General features: G+C 40.3%; 1 protein-coding gene across 2 annotated transcripts in view; it reads right to left on the bottom strand.

Moving 5' to 3' along the window:
- The window catches only part of RAB11FIP1 (RAB11 family interacting protein 1), a 33,591-nt gene extending 16,947 nt beyond the window's left edge, over positions 1 to 16,644 (bottom strand). Inside the window, exon 1 of one of the 2 annotated variants that reach the window (XM_072635200.1) lies at positions 16,000 to 16,644. In XM_072635200.1, the coding sequence (XP_072491301.1) occupies positions 16,000 to 16,370 (371 nt within the window). In that variant the 5' untranslated portion in view covers positions 16,371 to 16,644. The remainder of the gene's footprint in view (positions 1 to 15,999) is intronic. The other variant, XM_072635201.1, reaches the window with a different exon arrangement.
- Between the last annotated feature and the right edge of the window lie 3,787 nt (positions 16,645 to 20,431).

Genomic DNA, 20,431 nt, shown 5'->3' with positions numbered 1-20,431 from the left:
TCAGCATACACTAAACAACAGTGTGGTGACAGAGTGTGGGTGTATGTCAGTGCTCCTACATCCTTTCAGGTAAATTCAGAAAGCTTCCATTATCTCAGAAAACAGGGTTGGGTCTGTTTCCCTGGTCCAAAGGACAAGGCAGTGCCTCCATGCCAATTTCTTTCCACAGGTCTTTTTCTTTCTTTCTTCCTTGATAAAAATCACGCAAGTTAGAAAAACCTTCAGCTTCACAAGGAAACTAACTTGCTCCTTACAACCTACACAAAGACATTATGAGTGTTAAGTCTCAGGTCCACAAAGATGAAAAGGCAGGGGGAAAAAATCAACAGTCATAGTAGTTCAAATGTCTTATGCCAGAACAATCCCAGAAACTAGAACAATCTTTGCCATGACTTTAAAAGACATGAATAATTCCAATCAATTTCAAATATTTAAGAAAAAGTATTCACTACACTCTTATGAATAGTAAAACCACTGCTTAGAGTAAAAACAAGTTTGGCTGTTGTTGTTTGTTAGTTTATCAAAATACGATTGCTTTATCTAGAATTAAATCCAACCTATATTTTAAGTTATAGTCAGAAAAACAGATATGTAAATACATATAGAAGATTCCTTAGACTAATGAGAGAATCTTTGAAGGCCTGGAAAGTAGGAGAAAAAATGAGGCTAAAAATCAATTTTTTTCAATTAATTAGCCTAAAACACCAGCTTTAAAAACAGAAACATGTCTCCATAAAATTGTCCTGCTTGAAGAAGAATGAAGACAAGTGGGCATACAAAAGGTACAGGCAGTAAAGGTGGCACAGTAGACAGAGCCCTGGATTTGGATCCAGGAAGACCAGAGCTCCCATCCTGCCTTAGAAAGGACTAGATGAGTGGCTCTCAGCCTCAGTGTCCCCCATCTGTAAAATGAGTGGGGCCTCTAAATCCTTTCCAACTCTGAATCTATGATAAGAAGAAACTGGTAACTGAATAAATGAAGTATGGACCCTTTCTGCCCAGTTGTCTAACCATGTTTGTAGACACAGCCTAGCAATCTGGGAAGACTTCAATCACCCTGGGGTATCACTGAAACCTCACATTTTTTCCCAGGCAATGAGTCCATTTGCAACATAAAGACTGTCATTTTTCCTTTAGGATGTGGAGCTTCTCAAAATTTCCCGAAACGCATACCAGATATCCTTCCTCTGTGCAGTCTAGCCAAATGTCAAAATGCAGCCGAGCAAGGGCAGTGTGGTTTCAGCTATTGGGAAATACAAATTCTCAGAGCCCCAGTCTATTAGACAATAGGAATCATTCCTGTAAGGGGCTGGCTAGGATGCCTCAAATTCATTTAGGCAGATGAAACACTTTTTCTTTTTAAACCACTCCAAAGGAAATTTGGGAAAATAAAGCAGGCAGTCTCTAGGTTTCAGACACCACAATCAGAGTGACATTTACAATAATTACTTCCATTTTCTGACAACGAAGGTAAAATAGTTCTGTGAAACTAAAGAAACACCTTGTGTTCTAGACTAACTGCTAGAATACACAAATGCTTTAGATTACTCATTTCCTCCCTCCTCTCCCCGCCCTCTCCCAGGACTGAGGGGCTTGCAGGACCCACTAAATCTGGTGCTGTTCAACAAGTGAGAGACTCCCTGAAATGAAGGAAAAAGCAGCCCCATTGGTTTTGCTTAAAAACTTTAAGGATTTTCCTTGTTCCTTCAAAAGGGATATTCATATCTCTATTTTGCTTTCATTTATGCCTGCTTCCTCCATTTGAAATCTTAATACCCCTGTTTGCAGCACCAATCACCTCCATAGTAATCAACTTCTGTGTCACAAAAGCTTACGATCTGACGTGGCAAGTGGGGAGAAATGAAGAAATCAGTCTGTTAAGAATTTCATTTGTCCAGGAAAAAAAAGTGACAAGGCATTTAGTTGTAAGCACTGTACATTTGAAAGGGTTCTGAATGCTACTTGGAAAGACCTGGAGGGGCTGATGAAGACTGAAATGGGCAGAAGCAGGCACAAAATTTGACATCATTGTAAAGAAAAACACTGAAAGATTTAAAAATTCTGATCAATGCAATGACTAGCCAAGACTCTAAAGGACCAAAAATGAAACATGCTATCCATACTTGCTAACACTGCAGTGATGGACATAGGTGCAGAATAAGACACACACATTTTTAGACATAGCCTGTGAATTTGTTTTGCTTAATTCTACTTACTGGTTATAAAGGTTTTGCTTTTACTTATTTTATTTTTATTTTTCAGTTGGAGGGGAGGGGTGGGTTGGAAAGGATAAGGGAGTGCCTCTTGGAGCATTTTTAAAATGCACAGGCATTCTGGAAAAAACAGACAAGCAGGATGGCTTTGAAAGTAACATTAAATTTGCCATTTTTTAAAGCTGTACATAATAGGGATCCACAATTACCACATATAATCTTATTTTTCTCTCCTACTTTGTATATGGAAATGTTCTTTTGGGGGAGCGTTTGTTAAGTTCAGAAGAGCTAGACAGATAAGAGAGAGGCAGGCTCTGAAAAAGATTCATTCCACCTGGACAAAATGATGAAACACTGAATCACTGTTTTAACCTTAACGGACAAAAAGAATTAAAAAGTATATTCTCCTCTTAGATTACCTCCCATCTACTCTGGATATATCTCCTATGTTCCTAGTTATTTACATATCCCCACCCCTACTCAGAATGCACACTCAAGTGCAGAGTCATTTTTGTCTTTTACTGTTCTCACCTGTGTTTAGTTAGTGCTGGGCTTAGTAGGTGCTTACTTAATAAATGCTTTTTGACAGATTCTAAGAAGAAACACAAAGTGGAAATTTTATAATCTATTAAAAGTGTGATTAAAAAACCTATAAAAAGATATGTAGCTTAACAAGTTTTGTTACTGGCCATCATTACCTGTGACCTGGAACGCAGATTGCACTAACCAATCCGAAGCTGTACGTGTTCTATCATCCTGCCACCACCCCAGTACAGGCCTTCGTTACCACCCACTTGGACTCTTGCAATAGTTTCCTAATATGTTTTTCTAACTCCATGATCTCCCTCTTCATGCCACCAGATTAATCTTCCTAAAGCAGGGAATCTGAAGATAATACCCCTTCTATGCTCAAAAATCTTCCCTACTGTCTACTGAATCAAGTTCAAACTCTTTTGCCTGGCATTCAAAGCCCTCCACAACATGGCAGTACCTTTGCCTTTCTAGTCTTATCTCATGCACCCTTTATTCCAAATTTGATTGCACTCTGTCCCCAAAATATATGTACCATGATCCCACCTTAAAGCCTTAGCCCATTACATTCCTTTCATTAGAATGTGCTTCCTCCTCAATCTCTGGATTCTTTCAAGTCCAACTCAAACGCCCTCTGATCTGTTAAGTCTCCCCTGACTTGAAGTCAATAATAAAATTTCTCAGATCATACAGAGTACATACACTTTTTTGGTGTTGAGCACATGACACCATTTATGGATGTATCATATGTACCAGCCAGTTCCTCAACCTGCACCTAGACCATCAACCCAAATTGAGACAACACTTCGTACAAAGTAGGTGCTTTATATGTTTGGTCAACTGATCTGGACCCTACTTACCCATGAACTCATTGTGTATATAGGTTACCCCTTAAAACTGTCAACTACTTGTAAAGTCATTATTAAATAAAGAAGTATAAATTTCTGACACACTAATCCCTAAAAACCACCCCACTTGTGGGACTACAATCTATTTACAGCCAGCAAATCTAGTACTCTCTGATCTGGTTAAGACAAAGGCAGAACACAGAAAACTAAGAGCTACAATGACATGTCTGAGTGTTTTGGAACTGACTTAGCAGGTCTACTACAGCTCCCTTGAAAGGAAATTTAAAATGTCAATAAAAGCATATACCACTTAACACCCAATGTCATCTTGTGATAATCATATCAACAAACATAATCACAACTCTAGATTCTTTCAAGTCCCTCATACCTAGAATTCACTCCCTCCTCCCATCTTCCTCGCAGAATCCCTAACTTCAAAGCCTCATTTATATGCACTTGGAAGCTTTCCCTGAACACTCTACTTATTAGTTCTTACTCCTTCCTCAAATTATATTGTATTTACTTATCTGCTTACATATTTTATTCCCCCAGTAGAACACAGGTCCTTGGGAGCAGGACTGTTTGTCTTTCTATTACCAGAAGAATTTAACAGAGTGCATTGCCCACAGTAGGCAATTCAGAGGTACCTGCTGAAATGAACTGTAACCTCATTCTGTGGCTGTCCCCCTTCACTTTTTCCCAAAGGGCCTATCTGTCCTTTAATTGGTTAAAAAGTGGTAAATTCAACCAATCACAAAATGGTTGTTAGGCAGGCCCAAGGATGGTACCCCTCCTAAGAGTTCCTAGCCCAGGCAATCAATCAATAATCAACTAGCATGAATACTACACTATATGCCAGGCACTATACTAACAAACAGGATGAACAACTTAAACAGAATGAATGACATAACCCCTGTTCTCAAGGACCTTACATTCTAATGGGGGAGATAAGGATATAAAAATACATACTGCATAAATTTAAGGAGAATAAATGCAAATAAGTATAAGGTATTCAAGCTAGTTTGAGAAAAAGGGCACTAGTAGCTGAAAACTAAGCCAGGAACATCTTATTTCATCTGTCTGTCCCCTCACCTCCTCTCTTAATGTTTTATGATCTAATTCTAGCTGCTACGAAACATATTTCTCATTTCTATCACTGCCTCTGGGAAGCAACGTCTTCAAGTGGATAAAGAGCTGCCTTCAGATGCTGAAGGGTCTAGGCTCCAATTCCACCCAATATATATACTGCTTGTATGATCCTGAGCAAGTAAGCCCAGTGTCCCAGGCAACATTTTAAAACAAGGGTTCTTAATTTAGGATCTGTGAACATTTTTAAAAAATTATTTTGATAACTACATTTCAATATAATTTATTTCCTTTATAATCTTATGTATTTTACATACATAAAAACGTTCTGAGAAGGGGTGTCTCTCTGTGCTACAAATGATTACCAAAGGGGTTCATAACATCAACAAAAAGGCTAAGAAGTCCTGCTTCAAACTGTAAATAGCAGAACAATTACAGATCTGCACTGGACAGAGGAAGTTTCTTCACTGTAAATTCCTTACAGGGAATAAATAACAAGCTCAGACTCCAAACCCTCCTCACACCCCTACACACCCCCCACTCCAAAAAAACTGTCCGTGCGGACCAACAGTTTCTTCTAAGGTAATTTATTTTGAAGTTGTGTTTTCACAAAATTCATTAATGATGTTTAGGAAGGGTAATCATTTCCTAAAACTAACTCCCTATCTAATCTCATGCCACCTAAATATGTGATAACAACAAAAAAGGCAATGAGTGAATCCTTTCAGACATTCCCAATGCAAAAATTTGTTTTGCTTGACAATATATATTTGTAACAGGATTTCTCAATAGGAGGGAAAAAAGAAAAGCAGAATTTTAGCTGACTGAAAAAATTCCAAAATTTAAACGATAGCAATAGATGTCAATTAGTCAGTAAGTATTTATCAAGCATCTACTATATGCCAGGAACTGTGTTAAGCACATGGTGAGCATGGAGAATAGGATTCAAGCACAATATTAATTTGTTTTAATTTACCACTGTCATTTGGTTCTGAAAACACTACAACTCCTTACAGATTTGGGATTTTTTGAAAGATGCAGAGCAAACTAATTGGTACCATAAGAAATTGATCAAGAAACCTTCCAAGGAATTAGGAAGTAGCCAACCCCTTCAATGGAAGAATTTTCCTCTTTTTTCTCTTAATGGGGAGAGAGACAGACAAAATATAAATGTTTGTTAATTTTAAAAAAGGGAAATAAAATGAAAGTTAATTTTAAAAGTATCAGAGGCTTTGTAGGTGCTTGGGAAAGAAGAGGGAGACAAAGCAGTATAGCTCTGAGGGAGGAGAAAAGGAGACTGCAAAAAGATTCAAGGCAACCCAGCTGAAGCTTTACAAAGAGCCCATTAAAGGTCTAGCAGTCAGTTTAGAGAAGATCAGCCCGCAGAAGACCAAGCAATCACTGGGCTGGGCTGCTCAAGGAGGTAATGACTAATCCCTGGTGACGGGTTTAAACTCTTCAACAGGGAAGTCAGTGTGCGCTTCTGCTTGTCAAACTCCTAAATATGGACCCAAACTAGTGGTGCCCTCAAAAATGCTATTTTAAAGGTGAATGGTTACTTGGCACATAGAATGTTTCACTTTCCGCATTCCGGGGTGGGGGGGAAACCAGGACAGCAAGGTGGAGTGTTGTCTGCTTTAAGAGAGTTTCAGGGTATTTTCCTTCACCAATCTAAAGGAAGGCCATCATCTCTAGCCTTGTTAAGAGCCTTAGATTTCAAGTACATTGGAGCAAACCCAGGCCTCCTTGGTAATATCTTGTCTCGGAACAGAGCATAGAAGGACCTTGGTACAAAATGGGACAACTGAGCACCACTGAAGGGGTATTCTGCTCTACTCTACTGCTTCCAGATGACTGACAGGGAACAAAAAGATGATCTTTTCTGAAATGAAGAATAAACATTGCCATGAAAGTACCTCCAAAAAAAAAAGAAGAAAAAAACCTACCAGTACCAGGCAGTGTTTGCTCATGATTCTCTACAAATACTGGGTGTCAGGTGTTACTGTTTACTTAAATGGGGAAAGAGGTTGGAGACCAGAAGCTTTAAAAATACTTGGATTGCAGCTCTTTCCAAGCTTCATAATTTAACAGAGAAGTCAAGCCTATACATCGGGCCAGTGTTTTCATACTCGAGTGTAAAATGAAGGCCCCTCCCAAGTTAAAGTTAATGAAACTCTCCAAACTTTAAGATTTTCCTGAATATCCATTAAATGAAGACACATAACAATAACAATGTCCCCTTAAATTTGTATAGTACTTATTTTCTTTTTTTTAATTTTATTTTATTATTATTTTTTAATGTTTAACAATCACTGCCATAAAATTAAGATTTTATTCCCCCCACACCTACCCCCCACTACCCCCCTCCCTCCCCAAGACCGCATACAATTCTCTATAGGTTCTACATATACTTTCCTATTGAGTACATTTTCATATAGTACTTATTTTCAAAGACCTTTTACAACAATCCAAGGAGGTAGGTAGAACAGGCATGTTGACCCTCATTTCATGAGAGATTCTGGCAGCAGACTAATGTGGGGAAGGGAAGACTCAACTACTTAACCCATGGTCTCAAGTGGCAGCAATGGATGCCCACACTGCTCCTGTCAACATTTACTTGATGTGCATACGGAAACTCAATTCCAAATCCAGAGATTGCTGATGCTAATACTGGATAGTCAGATCTTGCACAGCAACCTTAAATGCATTGGGTTCTAACTGAATGAATGTTTACTCACTCAAGGCAGTCTTAAGGAGACTCTGGGGTCCAGTGGGACAGTCTACAATGTTGGGAAAATTTTAAATGGGGGAAATAAAATGTTTATCCTCAATTTAAATCAAACAGCAACTAAGGGTAGAGAGACAGGGAATGCACTCATCCTAAAGAAAAATTTCCTCTCTGTGCCACAGACACCAATGCTGGCCCACACCAGAGGCATTAAACCTTATTTTATTTGGAATGTGTAAGAAAGTCTGATGAATGAGGGCACAGACATAGTCAATGACTTACTCTAAAATTAAATTGTTACACAAAAAAACAGAAGACCTGGCTCTACCACTTACCATCTATGAGCCTCTCCCACATTATTTAACCTCTCTGGGACTTCATCTCCCAAACTGTACAACGAGGACAAGATGACTGCTAAGGGTGCTGGTCTTAAAATCCCAAAATGTCAGCACTCAGAGAGGGGCAGCATTCCACAGTGGATATAGGGTCAGCCTGTGAGTTTGGAAGACCTAAAGTCAAGCCCTGCCTATTGCCATAGTGGTTATGTGAACCTGAATAAGGATTATTTAACCTTTTCAGTGTTTCAGGGAATTCTCTAGGACTATGTTACCAATGACCTGCATCAGTAGAGGGTTCCAAATCTTCAAGTTCCCCATATCTCTTAAATTATAGGTCCAGATCGAGGGGAAAAATATAGGGCTGAATAAGCAGTCAAGTCATAGAAGTCATATTGGTGACTTGCATGACAAATTTAATCAAAAACTGATATAAAACCCTGCTCAATTTGATATTTTAAGATGAATTCCTTTGGTAACATGGGGAACAAGAAGGCTTTTATCATTCAGGTTCTCCCAAACTTCATGATAACAAGGAGAGGTCTTCTTAGACAGTCTTGCCAGAAGATTTTCATTGTTCTCCTAAGGGAACATGGCATGTTTTAAAAGGCATATGCCTTATAAAAGAATTATTCAAAAAACAAAGCTTTCCTTTTCAAACCACCACCTCAGGAAAAGATAACTCCATATTTAATTACCAAAGTTCTTTTATTTGCCAAAACAGGCTCATTCCTTAGTGTGTCCCACTGGGACTCCCAGGAGACTTAAATCCCCATACTGCTCCCAAAGAGATTACCAACAGGCTTCCACTCTGCAGGAAAGGAATTCTTTACTCTCAATAGCTAGAGGCTGGGCTTCACTTGTTCCTTTGATGTAAGGTAAAAGCATAGATAGCAAAAACCACACAGAGACCTAGAAAGTTGATAGCTAGCAAAAGTTTTAGCTATAAAGCCTCTGGAAAGAACTGAAATAAAACAAAGTATCCTTGTAAAAATTCAATCAAGGAAGCTATCATCTCTCCTGTGCCCACAATAAAGGAAGAACACTGCCACACACATACACACACAAGACATATCCAGGGTACCTGATGCCACCTTCTTAGTCTTTCCCAGTCTGTCAGATCTCTTAGAGACCTAGATGGTTCCTTCAAGGCTCAATCTGAAAGTCTGGGTGTCCAGAAGTCTGGAAAGGAAAGGCCAACCTAATGTTTTAAGACTGTCCAGCAAGGGAAGCACATTCAGCTCCAGAAATTTATATAAGTTTTGGTGATCATGGGTAGGTCCCAGAATAGAACCACTGCAAGGACTTCCTAACACTCCCAGCGTTGAGCTAGAATCAGATTGGTCTCTGGAGATAGGAAAGGTAAGAATTATTAGGGGGTAAAGTATTACACTTCCCACAATACAGTAAGACTGAAATTCAGAACGCCCACAGTTTGGTTATAGTTTAGTTTGGTGATGTAGGAACAGAGGAGTGCTATCAATTAAGGCAAAGAACAGTAAAAAGAGGAGTAGACAGATTCAGAGTCAAAGGACTTGGGTTTGAATCACACTTGTTATCACACCTGTGTGACCTTGGGCAAATCACTTCCCCTCTTTTGAGATCTGTGTCTTCACTTCTAAAATGAGTGGTTGAACTAGGTGATCTTTCCAGCTCTGAATCTGGATGATCTTATGATCCTAAGTATGGGCTAGCAGACACACTGTTTTTAATCTATCTGCAAAGATCTTTGTGGTAGTTAAATAATTACAAAGAAAGTTCACACTTATAAAACTCTCTTTCCTTTAAAGTTCATTATTTCACCAATCTTTGCAAATGATCTGGACATAAAACTAAAGCAAAGTGAAATAAATAAAAACTGTAAACATGGACATTCAAGTCTTTAAGACAATAAAAGTCTTTTGTAAATTGGCCAAAAAAATCCATCAAATGAATTGCTATTTGCCTCTCAAACTTTATTTTTATTAACACTTAAGTATACTTGGTTATATACTATTAATGCAGGGTTCACTTAAAACCAAGCATTTTCATGAGCTGCAGCAGGAATCTGACCAGTGCGGAAACACCAGTATGCTATTACAAAACAAAGAAATGACTTACACCAATACACCAAAGACTTTTTAAAATGGTTTCGATGGTATCCACCTACTGATTCATTCCAACAACAGACTCAAAGGTGTGACTGTGACAAAGTTTACTTTTGCGATAGGCAGCTCCCTTTATTATTCCTGTGGCTATTTTGGGAAAAGAAAGCTGGAACCTGGTTCACTTTCAATACCAAGCTTTCATTATGTCATTCTTTACCTCTCTGTAAAGTGAGAAAAAGGGGGCAGGGAAGGAAGCAGTAGCAACTCTCCCAATAGGGATTGGATACCTTAACAATGAATCAATTCATTATAAGCAAGTAAGCCAGTACATTAAAAAATGTGAAGAAATGTCTTTCATTTTCAAAGCAACTGCTCTCAGGCATATTTGGCCTTCTCAATCATTTCACTCTGCTGTTTGTCACATATCTACTCTCAGAACTCTACCCTTGGAACACAGAAAGGGGAGGTTCTCTGGAAGAGTGAGAAGAGTAAGGTTTCCAGTAAGGTTCAGAGTTATCAGGGGAGATCTAGAGAGAAAAAAAGGTAGGCAGAGAAAAGAGAACCTAATTTTAAAACAATAACATTAACTCCAATTTGCTGACATGCAGTAATTACATACAAACAAAGCCTGTTAAGCATGTACTGATTGTTAACATTTTTAATCAGATTCTTTGGGTCAACTAATTTTGTGCCTCCAGGCAGAACTAACTCAGATAACTACCTAACTTTTTTTTAACTACCCAGAGTCAACTCCTGTTTCCCAGAGTGAAAGGTAAGGTAGGAGGAGCAGAGTGGGAGGTATGGGAGGAAGTGCCGCATTCATAAACTGAGGACTAGGCCTCAATATCTACTACCATCTGTGTGACCCTAGACAAGTTATTTCCCCTCAAGGGACCTATTCCCACATCTGTAAAATAAAGGTGTTTGGAAAATAAAAGGTCTATTAACTAGAGACTGGCTAAACAAGTTGTGATATTTGGATGGGATGGGATGGGATGTTACTGCTGAATAAGAAGTAATAAATGTAATGAATACAGAGAAGCAGGAGAAGACTTCATACAGTAAGGACTGATAAAGTGAAGTATGCGGAACCAAGAAAATATACATGATGACAATCCAAGTGGAAAGGTCAACAAAACAAACTAAACAATGCTCTGAAATTATAATGGCCAAGCCTGAACCCAGAGAAGAAATGGGAAGGCCCCTTCCTCCCATTTTTGCAATGTTGAGGAATTATGGGTGTGGAATATTATATATAATGTAGTACATTATTTGCTATAATGGATAACTCCCTGGGAGGGAGAGGGGGAGAAATATACTGAGAAATACAGATGCTATAAAAGCAAAAACTATCAATAATCTTTTTTTAATGAGATAGTCTGACTAGATGACCTCTAAAGCACTTCAGAGCTCTAAATCTATGATACTCACCCTGGGAAACAGCCAAAATAACAAATTTAAAATGAGTCACAGTAAAATGATTCTCGAAACTCTGTACCAAAGGCAGAGATACAAATTTCAGGCTTCCCAAACAAATATTTCAGTTGGGGGGTAGGCAGGAAGGGATTGGACTAAACAAGCCCTAAATTTCCTTCTAGTTCTAAATCCTATCAAACGCTGACAGTGTGAATTATTCCTAATGTCTAGCCCCTAGGATTAATGTTTAAATCCCTTCAGTTACAATTTAAATTCATTTCCATTAGTTTTGTCCTCAGAAACAGAAAAACTGCTCACCATCATTCACTTAATTCCCTAACAAATTTCCTTTGGCAAAATGAACCTGGTGGTTTTCACTTGACCTCCCTTCTTATGGACTTTGAGTCATTTTACACCACACAAAGACATAGGATACAAAAATTAAACATACATGCCTCTGTGACATTAAAAATAACCAAATTTCATAGATTAGTCTCCATGACAGCATATTCCAGCATCTAGGCTGCTATGAAAACTCATCTTAATCTAGAGGTCCAGTAAAAACTTATGTCTTTACTGGCTCTATCTGCAAGTCAAATTCCACCTAATATCTGGCCCCAAAATGAAAGTTGCTCTATCCCTAAAATGAAGTCTTTTTTCAATGCTGAATGTCAACATATGAGTATGCATGCCAATTTCACTTTGTCTTTTAAATGTCAGCTTTTACTATAAACTTGACCAATTCCCTATCATAAATAAAGGCAATAAAGGTACCAGCTAGTTCTATTTCTTACGATGCTTAAAAAAAAAAAACCGATTGAAAAGAGTTATTTGGAACATTAGCACATTTATAAAAGTGACACCCTGAGTTTGCAACGTTTGAACCTAAATTTATTTTTCTTCCCCTTTTTTCAGTAAACTTTTCTAAAACTTCCATTAATCCTCAAGTCCTCAAAAGTCATGCCAGCATGGCACAATCTCTGCTATGTTCAATACAAAGATGAAAATAGCAGCTGGCATTTATTTATATAACACTTTAAGGTTTGCAAAGTGTTCTCACTTAAGCAACAGAGAGAACGTGAATATTGATCAATGGAGAACCAGTCTGTATAACTCCCAGAGGTTCATCACTAAAAGGTTGTCTACCAAGTGATCAAATTTTTGGCTACAATTGCAAATGAAACCATTATTAAAGTGAAGGCAAGGACAGAGGTAGAGTGCCCATCCTGATGACATCACAGGTTTTTTTCAAGTATTCATCTATAAAACAAATCCTTTCTGAATGAATGCTAAGTCAGTCTCCAATAACAACTTACTGCTCTCACTTTTAAAGTAATTTTCCTGGAGTTTAAGACAAAAAGATTTTATAGACTGGAATCTGAGTTTCTTTGCTCTTCTAAGTGCTTATATAATTAGTTCAAAAAACTTTTCCTAAACCAATCTATTTTTGCTCTCTTCAACTTCTGTCTTTGGGCTGTTCCTTAGTGAAATACTGCTTATCAGATCTCCCGATCTGTGTTTGTTAGTATTGCAAAGGTTTTTGGAAGGATGCATTCCAAAAAATTAACATGTAGCAGAGAAGTGGTGTGTTGTCACAGACACTTGGAAAGTTCCAGACATGTGCAAAGTTTCACCCAACAGACGAGAAATTGGCAGTTTCATCAATTTATACAGGAGCATTATCCATCCTTCAGTCCAATTTGGTGCATTAGGTTGTCACAGAATCAAGCCAAATAACCAAGAGAGCCAGGAAAACTGAAAGTTAGCAAAACAAACCTTGACTAAAAAAAGATACTAAGTATTTCTCTTTAAAAGAGAAATTTCTGACGTACAAAACAGCTACAGTACCTTGCTGATCTATACAATTGTTCCATTAAGCCAAGGACCTAATAGTGTCTTATAAACATCAATTAAGCCCGACCACATCCCAATTTATAATCAGGGAAACCTGGGCACCCAGAAACTGAGTTGTCTAAAACCCCAGAATGAGTCAGTGCCAAAACTGTAACCAGACCTGGGAAGCTTAGATTCCAGGCCTCTGCCCAAGCCAGAGAAGCACTTTATCTTTCAAAGGTATAAAAAATTCATCTAAGTAACATACAGCCGGTATAAAGCCAGCATTCCCTTATCCCCGGAAGAAAACATACTGAAGAGAAGGTCAAAACGTGGGCCTGCCTGAAAAGTTTTATCAGAGATAGAAAGAACTATTTCCCCACCTCTTCTTTAATGAAAGACAGAGCTCATCATCTACCTTATAAAAGCTGATCCCGCAAGACACTCCTTCAAAAATCTTCACATTAGAAAAGGCTAAAAAAGCCTTTTTCTTCTTTAATTTTTTTATCTTTCAAAGAACTTAAAAAAAGGAGAAACAAGAGGGAAGTAGCATCAGTCCCTAAATGAGCCTCTGGAAAGTCTGAAATAAGGATCTTCATCCACTTGGCCAGGATATTTCTTAAGTAAACGGACTGCACAGGTGCTTCTGGCCAGCAGTCCATTCCCACCCCTGGAATGTCTGAAAGAGTAGCGCCATAGCTGCCCATAACCTGTGGCATTTTCTGCCGGGTGAGGTTATGTATTTGAGAAAACTTCTTATCAGAACACTAAAACAGGTATATAGGAATTCAAAGAACAAAGCAACCCTCTGTAGTTTCAAGTAAGGCTGAATTGAAAATACCAGCTGCCACAGGGACCTGGCAGCCAGGATCAGTGGTGCTTAGTTATAAGAAGCCTTCTATACTCGTTGGCTTACTTGGGTTCAGTAATGTCTGTACAATTTGTTAGTATGGGTGAACAGACACAGCCGGGGTAGTGCTATTACATACTGTGCCCATCAGAAATGCAAGATCATTTGAGACCCAACTTAGAATTAATCCTTTTAGCTGACACCTTTCTTTGCTAAGGCTGGACCTTTAGAGGATCCAACTGAATGATAACACTTAAAGGTGGGAGGGCCCTTGGTAGCTACCTAATCCAACCCTCTCATTTCACAAATGAGGAAATGCTGGAGTCAAGAAGACTCATCTTCCTGAGTTCAAATCCAGCCTCAGACACTAGCTTCCTGATCCTGGACAAATCACTTAACCCTGCTTGCTTCAGTTTCCTCATTGTAAAATGAGCTAGGGGGAAAAAAAAGCAAATCACTCCAGTATCTTTGTGAAAAAAAATCCAATTGACGGCACAGAGAGTCAGGACTGAAAACGACAACAAAAACGACTTGCCCAAAGTCATACACATAGTAAGCAATATTTGAACTAAAGTCCTGGGATTCAGGCTATGCTCTCTTGATTCCTTCTTAAGATGGGTGGTATGAAATACAAATAGAAACAGAGGCCACTAAACAATACCTAAATATAAATAAATAACAAGGATTCTTTCCTTGTGGGTCACATATTGACTTAAAATGTAATATCTGTTTTACTGTATTAGTATTTATCTTGGTGAATATTTCCCAGTTACATTTTAATCGGGTCCTGGCCATACCCTAGCAACTAGATCTAGCTGCCTATTTGACCTCTGCTTTAGATGACATTTATATAACACCCAGAGGATCCTGTCCTTTCCTTCAAAATACCTTCCCCAACTAGCTTGATCCTACTATGAATTCAGCCCAAATAGTGACCAATTCTGTCCCTCACACCTTAATGCTGACTAATTTTTCACCTTTTTCCTAGGAGATGAGATCTGCCCATATCAGTACACTACTAGACTTCTGATATGGGAGTAAGAAAAAGCCCAGAGAGAGATAAGTGTCAAAAGCAAACAATCACCTATTTGAGAATTTTGGGGATGGCTGGCCTTTTCTCCAAAAACATTGCATCTAAGATAACTAGAAGCTAAGGTCTCTTTAATAGGCACCACACCATTTCTAATTTTTCTTCTAAATCTATTTGTTCTTTTTTCTCCCCTTATTATCCTGTATCCTGCTAGCCACAACAGGTATTTTTTACTTCAGATCCATTTCCTTTGCCTTCAGTTTTCCACCCACTCAGCCTATCTAGGGCATTGCCTAGACATGTGTGCTCTTTAACCTTTTAGTCATTTCTAGTTTCTGGATTCAAGTTCCCTTATCTCATCCATGGAAAGACAAGTTCTGATTCACTTCTGCCCATCCTTAGTTCAAAGTTCCTAGTTTCAGCATCATATACCCAGAAGCCACAACACAATTACTAATCAATCACTGATATAGCCTATACGTGATACCCTTTATAAATAAGAACTCCAACAACTCATTCTGTCGCTGGGATGGAGGGAAGAGAACATGATGCGTAAATGTCACCTCCATACCATTTATAGAATATGTTATTATAATGTTACTTGGCCATCGAGTCATAACAGGCAATTCTGTTTCTCTTTTTCACAAAGAATAAAAATACAGTTTGTTCTACAGCAATTTTCGCAAATGATTTTCCCCCTTTTTTGCAGAAACACCCCAAAGGATAGAAATAACCATCTATAAACCAACCTCATTCTCCTTTCAAAATTTCTTTACCCCCTGCCCCCATAATTCGCATTCTCCCCAAACCCTCCTCCAACTTTCATGTCTTCCCTTCCCCCTCAGGGGCCCCTTCCCTCCCCCCCCAGCCACACCTTTTCCCTCCCCCTTCCCAACCCTAAATGACCTCTCCATCCATCTCCCCCGGCGCCCCCGCCTTCTCGGCGGACCCTCCCCACCCCCAACAGTCCCTCCCCCGCCTCCCGGCCCCCAGCCCCTCCCCCTGCAGCAGCCCCTCCCCCGGACGCGCGGCGCGCACGCACTGGGTTTTCCGTCGGCCCTGGTCGCGGTGCAGCTCGCGGAGGTCCACTTCGGCCCGGCCGAGGAACTTGTCGAGGCCGAGCAGGGCGCGGTGCAGCACGGTGAGCTGCAAGGTGGCGGCGTTGCCGGGCCCGGCGGGCAGCCCCAGCGGCGGCAGCTCGAAGGTGGCCTCCTCCCGCCACACCGGCGCGCCCAGGCTGCGCTCCGACACCGAGGTCGCGTACTTCTCCTTGCCCACCTGGATCAGCGCGTACGCGTCGCTCGTGCCGCCGGGGCCCTTGGCCCGCAGCCCCCGGGCCTGGAGCACCGTCACCTGCACGTGCGTCGGGGACCACGCGGCCCCCAGGCCCCGGCCGCCAGCCGACAGGGACATGATGCCGACGCTGTGGCTGGCGATGTCGGCGCCGCCGCCCCTACCGCAGCCTCCCGGTGACTCTGGCTCTGGGGTCACGGCCCGCGGCCTCTTTAAAGCTTCCGGCCCCGCCCCCGCGCGCGGCCCCGCCCCCCACCTGTCCTCGCGCCCGCCGCGGCACCTCCGGGAACTTGTTTTGGCCCCGAGTGACCACGCCCCTCCCGGCTGGCGGAGGCCGGGCTGAGTGAGGGGCACGTCCGCGGAAGGAAAGAGGGAGGCTGGCTCGCCCCGGCAAGCCCGGAGTGTCCGAGGGGCCGACCCGGCTCCTGAGAGGGGAGACCCTGGATTGGGAAGGATTTGAACCCGGGCCGCCTGCGCACCGGGTCCGGCACTTCTCCCGGACTAGGCAGCGCGAGTTAGAACCTCCATTCGGGGCCTGCCGGGTGCCGGTGTTGGCGGTTTTCATTCGTGGAGGGCGCACGAAGGAAATAGAAGAAACGGGCCCTGCCGTCCGGGAACTCAGACCGTAAAGTTAGGGAAGTAGACACGCGTGGGGAGTTCTCAGCTTCTGGCGTTCTCGGCCAGCCTCTTGCCCTGACAGCCGTAGTCAGACGCGGCCAGGCTCCGGTCTCCTCGCGCCTTCCCTGCCTTCCGCTCGGCCGACCCCCCGCCGGGGCGGCATTACCGGGGCTTCCCCGAGCCCGCTGCCCGTGGCTCTCGGTGACCACGAGCTTGTCACCGCCGCAGCCCGCAGGGAAATGCCCCCGCTCCCAGCCCGGGAGTCCGGAGGCACGCTGGAGGCGGGCCACGACTCTGGACCCCTCACTCCGGGATCGATTCCCCAGGAGGAAGATCTTACAGAACCGCATGGGAGTGGGAGAAGAAGTCATGCCTGGAGAATCTCCCACGATCTCTAGGAAGACTGGGAGTGTGCCTGGTATTTTTAAAGCCACAGGACTGTCTGGAAGGATGTGTTGCTTCTTTGTGTGACAGTGACAGACTTGGGGTCTCTGGGAGACAGTCACAGACTCATAAGGTTTAAGGTTGGAAGGGGCTTGAGAACCCAGCAAATTATAACTTGAGGGATGTCTGAAATAATCCAGACCCATTTTGATAAACTAAGAAGCCCCAGGGGTAATCAATTGGAAAGCAGTGTTCATTGTGGGAGGGAGGTGGGTAAAGTTGTCTCTAGAGTCAGAGGTGTTGGGTTTAAATCTCTTGTCTGATACGATCTAATTTACCAGGCTTGAAAGGTTAGGATCTTTGACTGCTTCCATTCCTCCATCATACAGTGGCGAAGGAAGAACCATTGATTTTTGCAACCTAGATGAGGTTACAAATTTGTCCCCTTTGTATGTAACTGAAGACAAGATTCTGAGCTTTCAATGACACACAGAAGATGCTATATAGCTTAGTGTTTTCATGGATCTGTAATTCCTTCCATCAGTACAGATCAAAATCAGTCCATATTTTATCATATATCATTCTTGTCCATGGAGAATCAACTCAATATTCTAGAGGCTTTTTCCAAAGTTTTTTTTCTTTTTTTTTACATTTCATTGGTGCCCCAACGCTGTCCATTATGTCTCTTGTTCCAATGACGTGACCTGCCCACATCCTTTTCAATTGCACATTTCTTCTATTATTTATACATAAAGTACCTGAACGTATCAGGATATCACTTGTAATGAATTATACAAAAGGTATTAAATGTATGTCTGAAAAGGTATTTGTAAGTCAAGAACAGAGTTGGAAAGTACCTTAAAGGTTATGAAGTCCAGTGCTTTCATTTTACAGGGAGAAAACCAAGGCCTAGAGTGATGCAATAACTTGCCCAAGGTCACATGAATAGTAAATAACAGTCAGAGTCAGGAGCCTAGATCCTTTTGACTCCAAATTTTTTGCTCTTTCTGGCATACCACACTGCTGGTCATGTAGCAAGAGGAAGGAATAAGAAATGGAACAGTTCCCGTGTTGCTCTGTTATCTATATAATGTAAAGGAAGACCCCCAGTATTTTGAATGTGTTCTTGCAAGGAATTTATAGGGGCTCAGGAGCAAGAGTTGAAGAGAATAAGAAGGAATGGATGAGTTGTAACCTATACCACTAAAGGGAATGTCCACATCAATGAAATTAGTTCCCTATTGCATATATGAGAAGTATCCTTTTTTATGGTTTCTAAATTTTTTAATTGTGAATTTATACAAAGAACAGAAAATATGTGAATATGTATATGAAATATACATACAAATATTTGTGAAATACACAGAAAATATATGTATATGAAACTTTGAACTTATTTATATTTTGTGGCTTTTAATATATATTTAACATAATAGTAACAAAACTACCCCACTTGTCTACGTCTGATTCTTCATGCTATGTTTTGTAAATAAATCATTCTGGAAATACACAGCAGCCTACTTGTACCTACTATTTTTTTCTCCGTTGAACTTTGGGATACCTATTCTGATTCTTCAGAGATTGTATTTTTCCAGAATTTATACCATACAGCATCACTGGGAGAACATTCTGTGAAAGAGGTGGATTTTAAATCCTGCAAATTGGCAAAGGTGATAAAAGATAGTTCACTCAGTTTTAGAGGAATTGTGGAAAGATAGGCACAGTAATGCATTGTTGGTGGAGCTGTGAATTGATCCAATCGTTCAGGAAAGCAATTTGGAATTATACTAAGAAAATAAGCAAAAAACAAAACAACAACAAAAAAAACCCCATAATCTTTAACCCAGAGATTCCACTGTTAATCACATACCGGACATTCAATGACAAAAAGGCTCATATGTACAAAATCATTTATAAGAGCATTTTTTTTGTAGTAGAAAAGAAGTGGAAACAATAAATGTCCATCAATTAGGATAAACAAATTGTGGTACTTGCATATAAAAAATATTACTCTGCTATAAGAAATGATGACTATGGTCAATACAGGAAGCAACTCAAAACTGTCTAGTCAAAGCAGGAAAAGAAGAAAGAAGCTTCTCCCTTTTATACATCTATTAAGTTATCCATTTTTCTGGTTCTGCAGTCAATTACAAGATTTTATCATCTCAAAGCAAAGCCCTATATTCTTGAGTCACATATGACCAAAGTTCCCTTACAGTTCTTGGAATGGTCTTCAGTGTAGTCATATGCTAAGTGCATCCAGTACTAAGATGATAGAGTCTAAATCATGGGTGATGAAAAGAGTTTATTATAAAAATACAAACAAATTAATTCCATTTTCCATCTATTGTGACTTTTATCTATTTATCTTGATACTATGTAACCCAGTCAGTGCTCATACTAAAACCAAAGACTTATTTTTCCTACCCTTATGTTTTGCTATTTTGTAAAGTGATAGTGATCATAATCTTCTGTGATTCTGTTCTGTGATATTTTGGTTGCTATATCTCTACTTGCAGAAAGATCAAGTGTTTTCTGACTAAGGTGATTTCCAGGTTCTTTTTTCCTCCTTGTGGTGACTGCTTTATATCAGTTACACTTTTCAAGGAAATGATGATGATTCAGGTCAATACTTTGGCTTGATATCAACTACTCATTTGAATAGGTCTAGTTAAAGCTGTTGCATTTGTTCTCAGTCATCTTATCTTTATTTTTTCTTCAAATTTGATGTGGATTTCCACTTTTGATCTAATTAGTTGATAGTCTGGTAGCACACAGCTGATTGTCATGAGCCCCCACATCAATAACCAGTTATTTCCTGTCTGTCAAGAATAGTTCATTTTTGCTACCACAGAAGTGCTATTATGACAATTTTGGTATGAATGGCATTTCCAAAATAGTCATAGCAGCACATTTTAGTGGCAGCTAAAAACCGGAAAGTGAGTGCACTCTCCTATAAGATACGGTTGATATGTTGGTTGATTTTGCTGAAACAGTTTAAAAACTTTGTCACAAAGGATGACTCAATAATGTTAAAGAGAGTGCAAGGAGATACTCAGAAATGAAGTTGATAGAAAAACAAGAAGTAGCCATTTCTAAGTTACTATCCTTACTTCCCCTTTCAACCCTTCACTTTTGTTACCAAGGCTACCCAAGTCCTTATTTTCTCCTGCCTAATC

The sequence above is a fragment of the Notamacropus eugenii genome, chromosome 1, assembly GCF_028372415.1.
Source record: "Notamacropus eugenii isolate mMacEug1 chromosome 1, mMacEug1.pri_v2, whole genome shotgun sequence".
Classification (NCBI taxonomy): Eukaryota; Metazoa; Chordata; class Mammalia; order Diprotodontia; family Macropodidae; genus Notamacropus; species Notamacropus eugenii.
This window is presented reverse-complemented; position numbering and strand designations above follow the sequence as displayed.